Below are 12,530 nucleotides of genomic sequence, written 5' to 3' on the forward strand. Positions count from 1 at the left end.
CCGGGTCTGGGAGGACCCCCCAGGCCGCGGAGCGGCTGCGCCCGTGAGTCATGGCCGCTGAGCCTGCGCGTCCGGAGCCTGTTGCTCTGCGGCGGGAGGGGCCGCAGCAGGGAGAGGCCCATCAAGTACCGCAAAAAAAAAAAAACAAAAAAACAAAAAACGGATTGACTGGGGACGAGGGTCAACCCGGGCAAGACTCGGGGAAACACTTGGCTCATTGTGGAGGGAGAAGGAGCGGCGGCTGGCTCCTTACCTTCTAGAAGCTCCATGAAGATGTTGACCCAAGGACCTTCCTTCACAGCTCCATACAAAGGGACGATTCTGGGTGAGGTCAATCCCGCACATGCCATCAACTCCTCAGCCCGAAACACTTCAACTCGCACCTGGAAGGGCCCAGAGGTGGATGTGAATCAGGGTGACGGACCAGGGCTGGTTCCCTGGCATCCTGTCAGGACTCCTGAAGCTCCCTGCACAGAGGCCGCTGATGTTCCTGGTGACGATTCTGAGGCCAGGCAGGGGCCCTAGTGGGCCTATTAGACCCTTAGAGACTAAACTGTGCCCCCTGGGGGTCGGGGTCAACGCCTGGTACTTGATTAAAGTTCTTCAGTGCTGACGCTTATGGAAATACAGTCACAAAAACTACAATCCTTATCCAGGCCCCTGGCATGCTGCCCACCCTCAGAGATCTGCCAAACACAGAACTTTCTTTTCCCCAGCCCAAATGTCTGGACAGTTTCTAGGTTATGGGACCTTTTCTGTATCAACATCCACTTCTACACTTAAGATGCTGGGCTTCTGTAGCCAGAGTTGATGGGGCCAAGATTCTAGCTCTGTCAGTGCCCCTGGATCCTCAGCATCCTTCTCAGCACTTATTATTTGCCTTTCCCCCTGAGGGCTAAAATGTCCATGTAGATGGGGCAGTGTTTGTTTACTCTGTTTGCAGCTGTTTCCCCAGGATCTGGGCATAGGAGAGGGTTCTCCTATGGGGAGGGGTTTGGCCAAGGCCCCTCCTACAGGGGACTGGCAGGCCAGGGACCACCCACTCCTTTCTGCAGGGACCAGCATGACATGGAGGGAAGAAATAGGCCTTGGATACAAACATCCTGGGCTGAGACCCTGGCTTGGCCATTTCCAAAGGTAGATCACTTCCCCCAAGCTATGTGCCTCCACATGTGAACGGTGGGGACAGTGGCATCTGCTCCAGGGTCGAGTGGGGGTCTGGAGGGGTGATAACCAGCACCAGGCCTGGCAACTAGTGGGTGCTCAGGAAATGCCAGCTCCCTGCCTCCTCCCTCCAGCTCAAATAAGAGCAGCTTACTAAATGCTTACACTTGCTAATAGAGACTTGTCCTTTCCGGCTGCAGCTGGTTCTCATGTTAGCCCTGAGAAGTGCCACCAGGGGGCATGGGTGGTAACAAAACTAGCCTGGAAGCCGTCAGTCAGGGGCTGGCAGTTTTCTTCCGAGACCTGCTGACTTGTGCAGCTCTTGGACTTTAGCCTATCAGTGGAAAATGTCCCTCTTCTGGTTACTTGCACAATATCTGGTTTGGTTAATCAACTCACATGAACTTTGACTCCCTGTCAGTGTTTCCAGCTCTGAACCTGAGCTGGAACTAATTTGCCAACCCGACTTGTATTAGCAAACGTCTTTAACCCTACTGCTCCCAAACTGTGGGGTGAAGCGCCCTGGGGCACCGCAGAGAACTTGGAAGGGAGCTACAGGGTATTTTGCATTTGAGGGAAACAGCAACGATTGACATCTGGGGACACTACACAAACTACTAGCGTGAGATAGTTCAGTTTCAGTGATCGAACTGCATTCTTTTGATGATATACCTTTATGAAGCTAGGTTTTTGGAGGTTGTTGTGACAGAAAGGTACTTCAGGGGGATAATGTGGAGCAGGAAATGAAAGTGATGGTGTCCAGTGATTTCTAAGTTGGAGAAGTTGTGCCTGCCCAACAAGGCACGCATCCCCGTTAGTAACTAACGCTTGTTTAAGAGCAAAATGTATCTCTCAGTTTATGTGTGTTGTTATTCAAATGGCTACTAGGTTATTAGGATAAAGACTTATTATTTGACCCAATTATTTAATAAATGGAACTGGTCAGTATTTGTTTTGGCCTGGAGCACCTTGAAAAAGTGACTGAGACATTAAGGGCTGGGAAACAAGAAAGTCTGGGAGCCTCGGCTTTAACTTTGAAGAAACCCGTAAGTCCTCTGGAGTGTCCCAGTAATATTAAAACCCTTCCCAACCACCCAGATCAGAGGGGGTTGGAAGGAACACTTCAAAACACAAGGTGCGTTAGAAGTCTGCGCCAGCCCCAGGGAGAGCAGGCTGAAAGGGCGGTCCCAAGGGAGAAAGGACGGCCTTCTGGTCCAGGCCAGCTGCCCATCCGGCCACCTCTCCTCCCTGGACTTCAGTGTCTGCGTCTGTCAAGTGAGGGCTGGACTCTGATGAGGATGTTAATTAATGAGGACTAATATTTAATGCCCACTTAACACGTGCCAGGTACTGTGTCAGCACTTCATAAGCATTAGTCGTTTACATCTTACGATAGGCTAGGAGGTGATATTATCTCATTTTACAGACAAGGAAGCTGAAGACTGGACCAGTAATCTGCTCAAGGTCACTGGATATAAAGTAGCAAAGCTGGGATTTTGGTGGGGGAAGCCTGACTCCAGAGCTCCCAGCTACCCCACCTCGCTGAAGGCCCTTCCAGGTATATTAGCTTTTACATCTGGGATGTTTTTACCTACGTTCAGGCACGCGCCTTCCCAGGTGGAAACATGGTCAGCAATCACCTAACTGCCAAATCCACAAGCCACTTCCCTCTGCTTAACTGCCTGCATGCTTTACACTGCGGATCGCTTTTTCCTTCTTGAAACTTTCTCTCGTTTTCTTTAGTATTCGTATCCATTTTATTTCATCGGTAAAAAAGAGAGTAACAGCAACTCTAATAAGTTCTTTTAAAGATCCCAGGAACATAAATATGTGAAGGTGACTAACACAGTATTGGGCACATAGCTTTCTGCCTTATTTCGTCATCACCATCGAGATATTCTCCCCTCGGTCCTTGTTCTGATTTCCTTCTCAACGCTTGTCCCGGCTGACTTCACCATGTCCCTGGCTGATGGCTGCTTCTATCACCTTTACACAATGTAAGTGTCCACCGCCCATTACAATCTGAGCTCCTTCAGGTCAGGCGTGTGGATTCCACACCTCTGTCTCCCTGGCAGAGCGTCTGGCACAGAACAGGTGCTTGGTAACAACAGCTGGCTGGACTTGGCCAAGGCCACACTACCCCAGATCAGGGCAGAGGCAAAAGGAGGCTCCCAGAACTCCATGCTCGAGCCAGATGTTCTCAAACGCACAGTTCTTAACCCTCTTTGAGCCACAGACCCCTTTGAAAATCGAATAAATAAAAAATGTGTGTGTGTCCACACGTGCCACACACATACACACTTTAGAATAAAGTTCCAGGAATTCATGGATCCTATGACTTCATCCACTGACTAGGTTAAGAACTTACACACTGGCTGTTAAAAAGCACTGGACAGGGCTTCCCTGGTGGCGCAGTGGTTTGAGAGTCCGCCTGCCGACGTAGGGGATGTGGGTTCGAGCCCCGGTCCCGGAGGGTCCCACATGCTGCGAAGCGGCTGGGCCCGTGAGCCATGGCCACTGAGCCTGCGCGTCCGGAGCCTGTGCTCCGCAACGGGAGAGGCCACAATGGTGAGAGGCCCGCGTACCGCAAAAAAAAAACAAAACAAAAACAAAGCACTGGACAGATGTATATGTACCAATAAGGAAATCTATCCATGATACACTATTACATGAAAAAACATGGTATAGAACAACAAATGAGTGCAATCTCATTTCAATAAAAGAAACAACTACATGTTTATATATGCGTAAAATGTCTAAAAAAGATTTATGTCAAAGGCTGGTTACCTCAGAAGGGGACTGGGCAACAGAGAGACTTTTGCTTTTTTGGGTATCATTCTTTTACAATGAGCCTCTATTAATTTGAAATTAAAAGTAAGCTCAAACAAAACCCTAACCCCCCCCCCACCTCAAAACCCTACATTAAGCCCTGGACTTGTGACCAATCAACATCTGACCTGGGGCCATGAATGTTCTAGAAGGAGGGCCAATGGGGTGCTGATGTCACATGATACTCCACATCCTGGATCCTCCCTAGGGAACGTCAGAGGGTGTGCAGACTTGCTCTGACCCCCTGTGCGGCTTGACCTCTGATCCTTGGTCCCCACCCTCCACCCCTACTCCCTAGCAGGGAATTGTTTCTGAGATCTTCCAGCTGAAAACGCTAAAGGACACTACTGCCTCCCCTACCCTGCTGCCCTGGAGAGAAAGGAGGGGTGGTCTGCCCGACCAAAGGCAGCTGTGTGAGCTGTCAAAAGCCAACCCCGCTAAGATGCTGGATGGGGGAGGCGGAGTTCTGAGAAGGGCTGGCTCTGGTGGGCTGCGGCAGCAGCTCTGGGGCTGGCAAGTCCGTGCCTTGTGCTTGGAGCTTGTCCGACTGCCTTGGGGAGGTGAGAAATGGAGTCTCTGTCCTCTTCTACTATATTAGGGTTGTTTACCTTGTTGCCTGGGACTCTGAGAACCTCAGCCGGGGAACAGCTGAGGAGCCCGGTGACTAAGCTCCCCAGCATGGGCGCTCATCTCCAGGACACTTCACACTCTCTTGCCCTCCTCCCACCCGCCTCTCAGGAGGAACAGCTGAGCCTTCTCCGGTGGCCTGGGGAGGGGACTGCAGCTGAGGAGGTCAGGCATGTGGCCTCGGCATCCCAGCAAAAGATGATGACCCATGCTGGCAAGAACTAAGCACGTGTTTTGGCCGGTGGGGGTGGGCAGGGGTGGAGCTGGCTTATTTGACACAGTAGGTCTGAAGCTTGGGGTAATACCTATGGATAGTCCCCTCTCTCATCCCATCACCCCGAGGCCCAAACTGTAGAACTCTAACACCTGGTCACACACAAGCCAGGGAAGCCAGGTTTACTCACAACACAATCTGTACCATCGCCCCTTAAAGTCACAGGTACCCAAGACAGTGGCGGCAGCAGTGTCTACTCTGCGTGGGGCCTGAGTGGGATGGACCTGCCTGGGCTGGCTATTTGGTCCCTTTCCTTTTGGGGATCAGAGTGTCCTTGACAAAAGCCATTTGAAAGCAAGGTCCGTCTTTGAATTAGCTTATTTCACGCTGCCCAAGGGCCAAGGAAATGGCCCATGGAAATGTTTCTGATTTCCACCTTACGAAGTCCTTGGTGCTAGCCCTCAGGCTGAGTTGGGGTCAAGGACAAGGTGGCTTCTAGTCAAGGTGAGAGGAGAGGAGGAGAAATGGTATCTGAAGGAGAGCACGACTGACACCCTCAAGGACTGCTAGGCCTGGGCAGTGTGATCCGACAGAAGGAGGCCTCAGTTCCAGGCCCAGCTGCGCAGCTATGGGCAAGGTGCAGACCCTCTCTGGTCTCCAGTTCTAACATCAGTGAGATGAGGGAGTGGGAGAGGTGACTCAGGCCTCTGCCTCTAATCAAAATCCTAGAAGCATGAGTCTTCCTCCCCTGTCCCTGCCCAAAGAGAGGTTCAAAGCCAAACTCTACAGTCGGACAAGCCTGGGGCTTCTTGCTAAGTCTCGTTTCCTCATGTCCATCTCGCAGGACCTAGTACCTCCGGCCGACAGGAGGCAGAGCCCAAACTCAAGTCAGATCTGACTCCCAAGGTGCGCAGCCTCCTTCGGGAAGCACCTGTTAGGTGGAGGCTACGCTCTTGCTGTTACCTTCTGGTCCACTATGTAGTTTAGGGGTTTCAGCTCAACATGAATTTCATGACAGTCCAACCATCTTCCAGGTTTTGATGTGCTCTAGGGGCCTGGCATCAGGAGTGGCCCAGGCTGCGTGCACACTCTCATGCTCCTTCACATGCACGCGCACCAAGTGCGGCGCCCAGGCGGGGACACGTGACCTGGACTGTCCTTCCAGCTCCAGCTGACCCAGGGCAGCCAGGATAGCCAGACGCCGTTAACGAGTCAGACCCATGGCCTCCCTGTGCTAACCCTGAAAGGAAGCAGAGAGAACGCGACAGGCCTCCTGTCTGCCTTCCCTCCTCAGCCCCGGAGCCCGGCGTACCTTTTTGACGGCACACTGGAAGCCGGTTTGCTTGTCCTCCATCCTGTGGACCTCTCCGAAGGAGCCTCTGCCCAGGCAGGGCTGGCGCGTGGCCCAATGGATGTCCTCTCGGTACTCATAATCCACCGGCTTGAGTTTCTGGGGTTGGCGGGAGACAGAGGCCGGTTTCAGTGGCCAGGGCAGTGGAGGGACGAAGGGTTACAGTGAGGAAGGCTCTCCAACTGGTGGCCCTTGCCAGGCTGCTGGGCTGAGCCCTCACATCCGAGAATACCAGAGGTGTGAGGCAGGGCTCGGGGTCGGGGTGTGGGGACGGACCCAGAGAGGGGGTTGCAGGAGTCAGGCGAAGGCAAAGGAGAGCTTCACGGGCTGAGGCAAGCCGATCCTTGCGATGAAGAAACCTCCTCCCCAGACTTGTGATTGTGGGACAGAAACGAAATTGTCAACCGCCTTGACCATGAGAAAAAATGCCTCAGGAGCTAAGTGGTAGAGGAAAGGGAAGGACAGTGAAGAGGGGCGGGGGACAAGGGGTAGTGTGTCAGAGATGGACGGGATAACACCCAGAAATCTAAGTTTGGGAAAATCACATAACATCACACAGTGATCCAGGAAGAGAACTAGAGGAAAAGGGGAAGGGAAGGGGGTAGTGAAGGTGGACGGCCCTGGAGGTGGAGGCGGTGGTAGGTGTACGTGTGTTTGGGGACTACTCGCCTCGATAAGCAGGACCCCCTCACTGTCCTCGGTTTCAGGGCTGGGCTCCCGAGGCTTGGAGCCCCCCACCAACCAGGTCTTGGCCAGGCTGGCCAGGCTGCGGGCCTGGCCGGAGCTCACGCTGCCTTGCAGAGCGTGCACGAGGTACTCCTCCACGGACAGCTTGTCACTTGAGCCATGAGACGGGCAGCTGGGCTTCACATGTGGGCCAGGCAGGGGCTTCTGGCCGTCTACACAGGCCAGTCTGCCCAGGGGAGGGCCGGGCAGGGGCTGCTGGCTGTCTACACAGTTTGCCAGTTTGCCTAAGAAGGACTCTAAGGGGTGAGGTTTCCAGGGCTGGAGAGGGTGGAACGGGAAGGGGTGGGGCCGTCTGCTATAGGGGAAGGGGTGAGCAGGCTGGGGCAGGGGGCCTACGTCCTGGGGGTGGTGGAGTTTCCACACGTGGTTTAGGCACTGCAGGGGGCTGATCAGTTTGTGGAGTTCCGGTCGAGGCAGCGCTGGCCGCAGGCCCTCCCCGAGTTTCTTAAACCAGAGATGGCCAAGGCCTGGCTCCTTCAGAGGCTTGGAGAACTGGGGGGTGTTTCTAACATACGGGGTGCCTAGCGGAGACTCATCCTCCTGCGGGGGAAACACAGCTGTTAGGATGCGGGGCTGGGGCCAAGGCACAGGTGCTGTGCCGAAGGCCCATGAGCTCAGGGGGCGCCCGGCACAGGGGTCTGGGCGTAGGGGCGGGTCTCACCTGCACCGGGACCGTGCAGCTCTCCTGCTCAGGGGTTCTGGGGAGGGGTCTGGCCAAGGCCACTCCTGCCTGAGCCAGGGACTTGGAGCTCTTCTTGCGTTTCCTCCGGGCTTTGCTGCGACGCTTCCCCTTCCAACACACGCGGGTCATTTTGCCCTCGGTCGAGTGGGCCACATTGTTGGGGATTTGATCAAGACTCTCGGACTGGCTGTCAGCAAGGGGACACAGACACGCATTCTGAGTGTGAGGGGGCAGGGAGACAGAACAGCTCAGGTAGCTGTGGCTGGAGTCATACAGACCCGAGGTCAAATCCCAGCTTGGTCAGGACTTGTGTGAACGTGGGAAAGTTCCTAAGCCCCAAAGACCTTTAGGCTCTTCATTGATAAAATGGAGGTGGCGTTTCCTGCCAGGCAGGGCGAAGATGGGGTTTAAATGAAATAGCTCATTTAAAAAGCCTGCCTCTGTGTCTGGCCCCACAGCAAGCTTCCGATCAACAGTGGTTGTTACTAAAGTGAGGGTGCACACTGCTCTTCTGGGTGGAGGGGGAGACGTGGTTCTCTCCCTGCTCTCCAAGGGGGGCTTGCCCTTGAGAGGTCCCGGAAGCGGGGCATGTGGCTCAGAGGGCCACAGCCCATGGCAGGCATTCTTGGCTCTGAGTTGGCTTCTGTTGCCTCCAAAGCAGGGACAGCTGAGGTTGGTCACTTTCCTGCTAGCAGTTCCCAAATTCCAGCGATAAAGAAGTCCACCTGGTGGTAGGGGAGGAACTGTTTCCAGGTTCAACCTCCAGCTGCCAAAAATCTTCTTTGGGGCTGGGGAGGCTGGGAACAGGCCGAGCCTCACTTGGCCTCCTTTCTACAGGGCCACCGAGCTGCAAGTCTGTCCCTGCCTGTTTCCAAGCCCTCATCCCTCCTTGGGTGTGTCTCACAGAAGGAAACACACAGCAGGTTTCTCCCCGAGTTAGAGCGGCTTCTCTGGGCCTGCACTCGTGGTCACGCACCAGCGGCAAAGTGCCTCCTGTTCCCAGCATCCTCCCTACTGATGGGAACCGAAAGGGAGCAGCAAGGACTCCGAGGAGGAGAATAAAAATAAAATGTCAAGTTGATGTGACCCTGATGTGACCCAGAGGCAGTCACCCACATGCTGGGAAAAGCTTTTGATAAGCTTATTTGGCTGCAAGAGCAGCTCAGAGAGGAAGCCTGGGTGGGTTCCAAGAGCCGAACCACAGGTGCTGAAGGAAGGAGCCAGGGGTCACTTGCGAGCGGCCCGGGCAAGCAGCTGGGGTGGGGACGCCCCCGTGGCAGCTCCCTGCCACCCCACTCAACTTGACCTTACCTGTACTGTTTCGAGCCAGCGATGAAGATCCGTTCGGAGAAGGTGGGGCTGAACTCTTGGCTATTCTCACCTTTTAAGTAAAGGCAAAGGGGTTGGATGAGCAGAAAGGAGAGAGAAAGAACAGGGGAGAGGCACTTAGGGGAGAGGCACTTTGCAGATACCCTCCCGGCCACTCCTCCTTCTCAGACCCCTTCTGCCTGGGGGCTCACCTCCTCTCACTGGCAGCCTCACCCCTCCCTCCCAGCCTGAGGGTCAAGGCACAGGGCGTGCCTACAATATGGGATCACAGGGTGCCCACCTCACTTCATGTACTGTGAGGTGTGAGATTATCTATATAAAACACTCAGCTCAGTGCCTGGCACACAGTAACAGCTCAACAAATATACACTATCACATATAACGCGTGTGCGCGCGTGCGCGTGTGCAGTACTACCATTACTATGTCACTCACTCCACTTTAAATTTTACTCTCTCATCTCTCGTCAAAGGCCAGCCAGAAGGAAGTGGAAGATGAGGGGAAGGATGTGTGTATGTGAGAAAATACCATTATGAGCTGTAGGTCTCGCTGGGCTCCACCCCAGGAAACCTCCTGGGGTGGAGGGTAGGTGTGGGGTAGAGAGGGGATTCCTGGCCCTCCCCACGCCCCTGGGAGTTTCTCAGGCTCCGGCGGCAGCCACTGTTCCAAGCCATCTTGAGGTATTGTGAGTGGAAGCAGAAAAGATCAGCCCGGGATGCCCCGCAGACCCTGCATCGGCCTTGCAGGCCCGAGGGCAGGCGTTCATTCTTTGTGGGGGGTGGGGGGCGGCAAGCACCGGCGTGGAAGGTGAAGGGCCCAGGTCCCAGGGCCCAGAGAGGCTTTCCGGGACACCTGGCCTTTCCTGCCTGGGCCTCTCCAGAGATGCTCAGGCTGCCCAAGGTCCCAGCAGAAGGCCTGCCTGAGGGCCCAGGACCTTGGAGCCCAAGCACTCCTGTCTCCTAGCTCCCTTCCCCTGCTCTGGTCATGAGCAAGGCCTCTGTCTGCCACTGCTCCCTTCTTGTGCTTCACTCCCCTGCACTGTTCGAGCTCCCACTTCACACTGATCCTTGGCTTAATTCCCAGGTGTGTCTTGCAAGTCTTCTATGATGGTCACCCTGACTTCCCTCTTCCACAGGGGGACCCATCGGTGCCCAACCACCCTTGCACAAGAGCTGCACCCACCTGCAGGCTCCCCACCTGCCCTCTCTGCCAACACTCCCAGCCCAGGGCTCCTTACATTCGGCCTGGGCGATGATGGAGATGGCGGCCGGCCCGCCCTCGGAGCCTTCCTTGGCTGTGCCTTTGGTAATCACGTCGTTCAGGATCTCCCACTTCCCGCAGAACATGGGGCTCTTCTCCACGGCCTCGAGCTTGTGGACGGAGCTCTGCTTCATCTCCGTTGCCTGTGTCTTCTCCTTGGCTTTGGCGAACTCCTTCTGCTGCCCGACCGCGGAGCCGGGGGCGCCTGGGCAGGCCATTTCCATCACTGCCATCTCCCAGGCTCACGCTCACCCTGTGAGAGACCACACACAGAGCAGGTCACCCCCAGACCCCGAGGCGCCCAGGGGTCAGGCTTGGGTGGGAGGAGAAAAGCAGGGGGCAAAGGGTCTCTCCTTCCTCATGCCACACACAGCTATCCTCCAAATGTTCCAAATGGCAACCTCACCATTGTTCCATGTGCGGTGAGCCCCCCAGCCCTACTGGCCCCTCCACCGTAAATGGCCCCTCTCTCCACCCCACAAGGGGAACTCCAGCCCGCCTCCTCCAGGAGAGACGTGGACCAACATCTGGGTTGGTTCTTTCTTGCCTTTATAAATAATGGCTGAATCTTTTTCTGTTGTTTGTTTTGTGGTGAACTTTGCTTCCCCAGAACAGGGTGGTGGATCCTATACTCCAAAACCATCAGTCACATCACTGATTCCGCAGAAGCCTTGCTTCGTAGAGGACATGCCTGCACCATCCATGATGGCTTTTCTCCAAGTGGAGAGAACCAAGGTTTTGTTTTGTTCCCTAGCTAGAGGTAGATACACGTATGTATATGTGTGTGTGCATGTGTGTGTGTACATAGGCATCCAGATGTGTGTGTGTATGTATATATATAGATTTGTGTGTATATTTATATAAACATTACATACATACACATAAATGAAATCTTGCAAACTGAAAAACCAGCATGCAAATGGCAATACCAGCACTTGGCTCCTTTCATGAGATGCATCTGTTTGTGGCCCTCCAGAAGGAACTGACACGCTTCCTTCTGTAATGTCCAAACTCATTTGCTGAAAACCTCTCCTAAGTGTCATTTTTCTTTCACGCAACATTAGTAGTGGAATTTATATTAGAGCCCTGGACACCAACTGACACCTCTAGAAATATGAGGACAAAGCACAAGACGTCACCTCTCTCTGGGCTCCATCTCTACCAGCTCTGCGTTCCCATAAAGCCAGAAGGGAGAGAGAGCCCACTGTTGTGACAATCTGTGCAAACAGCACGTGGGCTAGAGTTGTCATGAAAGAGAATGGCACCGCCCTGAGGTTGTTACCATTTGGGAGCCTTTTTAAAGACTGGGGCTGTGGACTCCCAAGGGCAGGGCCCTTCTGGGTCGTGACTTGCTTGAGACAAAGCCTGAGAAGGCATCAACTGCAGACAGGCCTTTAATAAGTGCTCTCTGATGGCAGCCTGGTCCTAAGGCTGTTACTAACAGATGCGGTCTTCCCTGCGGTAGGTCAATTCATCCCGGATCACTCCTTCATCTGCTCTTGCACGAGAAAGGCAGACCGTGGGAAGCCGACCCTCCAACACCTCTGACCTTCTGCTGGATCAGGCTGGAAGCTTACAAGAGACAGTGGGATGCTGGGAAACACTAGGCTGAAACCTCCTTCCTACTGCGTCTGCCTCACCACAGTGGCTACGAAAGGCTGAGTCAGCTTGACTGGGGTGTGGGTGTGTGGGGTGCCTTCAAGGGCCTTCTAGCTTTGAACTCAGCAGCTCTAGCTTTCAGCCTGGATGCCTGGGTGTGGTCCTGCAGGCCGGATGCTCAGGAGGCTGAATGGGTGGCCTCATTGTTTCTTGATGACCTTAAGAAGTCTAAGGGGTTCTGACTTCAATTAGGTGAAAGCCCTCCAAGGCAGGCTGTTTTACTTCTAACCATACTGTCATCCCACCCCACACCTCCACAGCCCCTTCCATCTCCAAAAAGGACTTGATGCAGGGCCTAGAGTAGGGCCTACCTCTCTCAGCCTCTTTATAAGGGAAATGAGATCTTAAAAACAGACCCCAAGCCCTCCAAACCTAATACTATTAGAAGCGTGCCTATAGAGACATTGCTTTAATCTCCTCATTAAAAAATTTTTTTTTGTTTATTTGGCTGCACTGGGTCTTAGTTGCAGCATGCGGGCTCCTTTAGTTGTGGCATGCATGTGGGATCTAGTTCCCTGACCCTGCATTGAGAGCACGGAGACTTAACCGCTGGACCACGAGGGAAGTCCCTCTCCTCATTTTGACTTGAAGAAACGCAGGCTTAATTAGGTGGAGACTTGCCCCAGATCACCCAGCCTGTGTGGGGCAGTGCGGGGCCAGACCTAGTGGG

The 12,530-nt window shown here is 54.2% G+C and overlaps 1 protein-coding gene across 1 annotated transcript in view; it reads right to left on the reverse strand.

The window, feature by feature from the left end:
- The window catches only part of MAP3K14 (mitogen-activated protein kinase kinase kinase 14), a 19,762-nt gene extending 9,308 nt beyond the window's left edge, over positions 1–10,454 (reverse strand). The window contains exons 1-6 of the mRNA XM_007455143.1: positions 10,179–10,454; positions 8,926–8,995; positions 7,594–7,801; positions 6,855–7,472; positions 6,147–6,284; positions 254–383 (exon numbers count right to left, since the gene is read on the reverse strand). Of these exons, the coding sequence (XP_007455205.1) occupies positions 254–383; positions 6,147–6,284; positions 6,855–7,472; positions 7,594–7,801; positions 8,926–8,995; positions 10,179–10,434 (1,420 nt within the window). The 5' untranslated portion in view covers positions 10,435–10,454. The remainder of the gene's footprint in view (positions 1–253; positions 384–6,146; positions 6,285–6,854; positions 7,473–7,593; positions 7,802–8,925; positions 8,996–10,178) is intronic.
- Between the last annotated feature and the right edge of the window lie 2,076 nt (positions 10,455–12,530).

The sequence above is a fragment of the Lipotes vexillifer genome, unplaced genomic scaffold (genome assembly GCF_000442215.2).
Source record: "Lipotes vexillifer unplaced genomic scaffold, Lipotes_vexillifer_v1.1 scaffold1639, whole genome shotgun sequence".
Taxonomy (NCBI): Eukaryota; Metazoa; Chordata; class Mammalia; order Artiodactyla; family Lipotidae; genus Lipotes; species Lipotes vexillifer.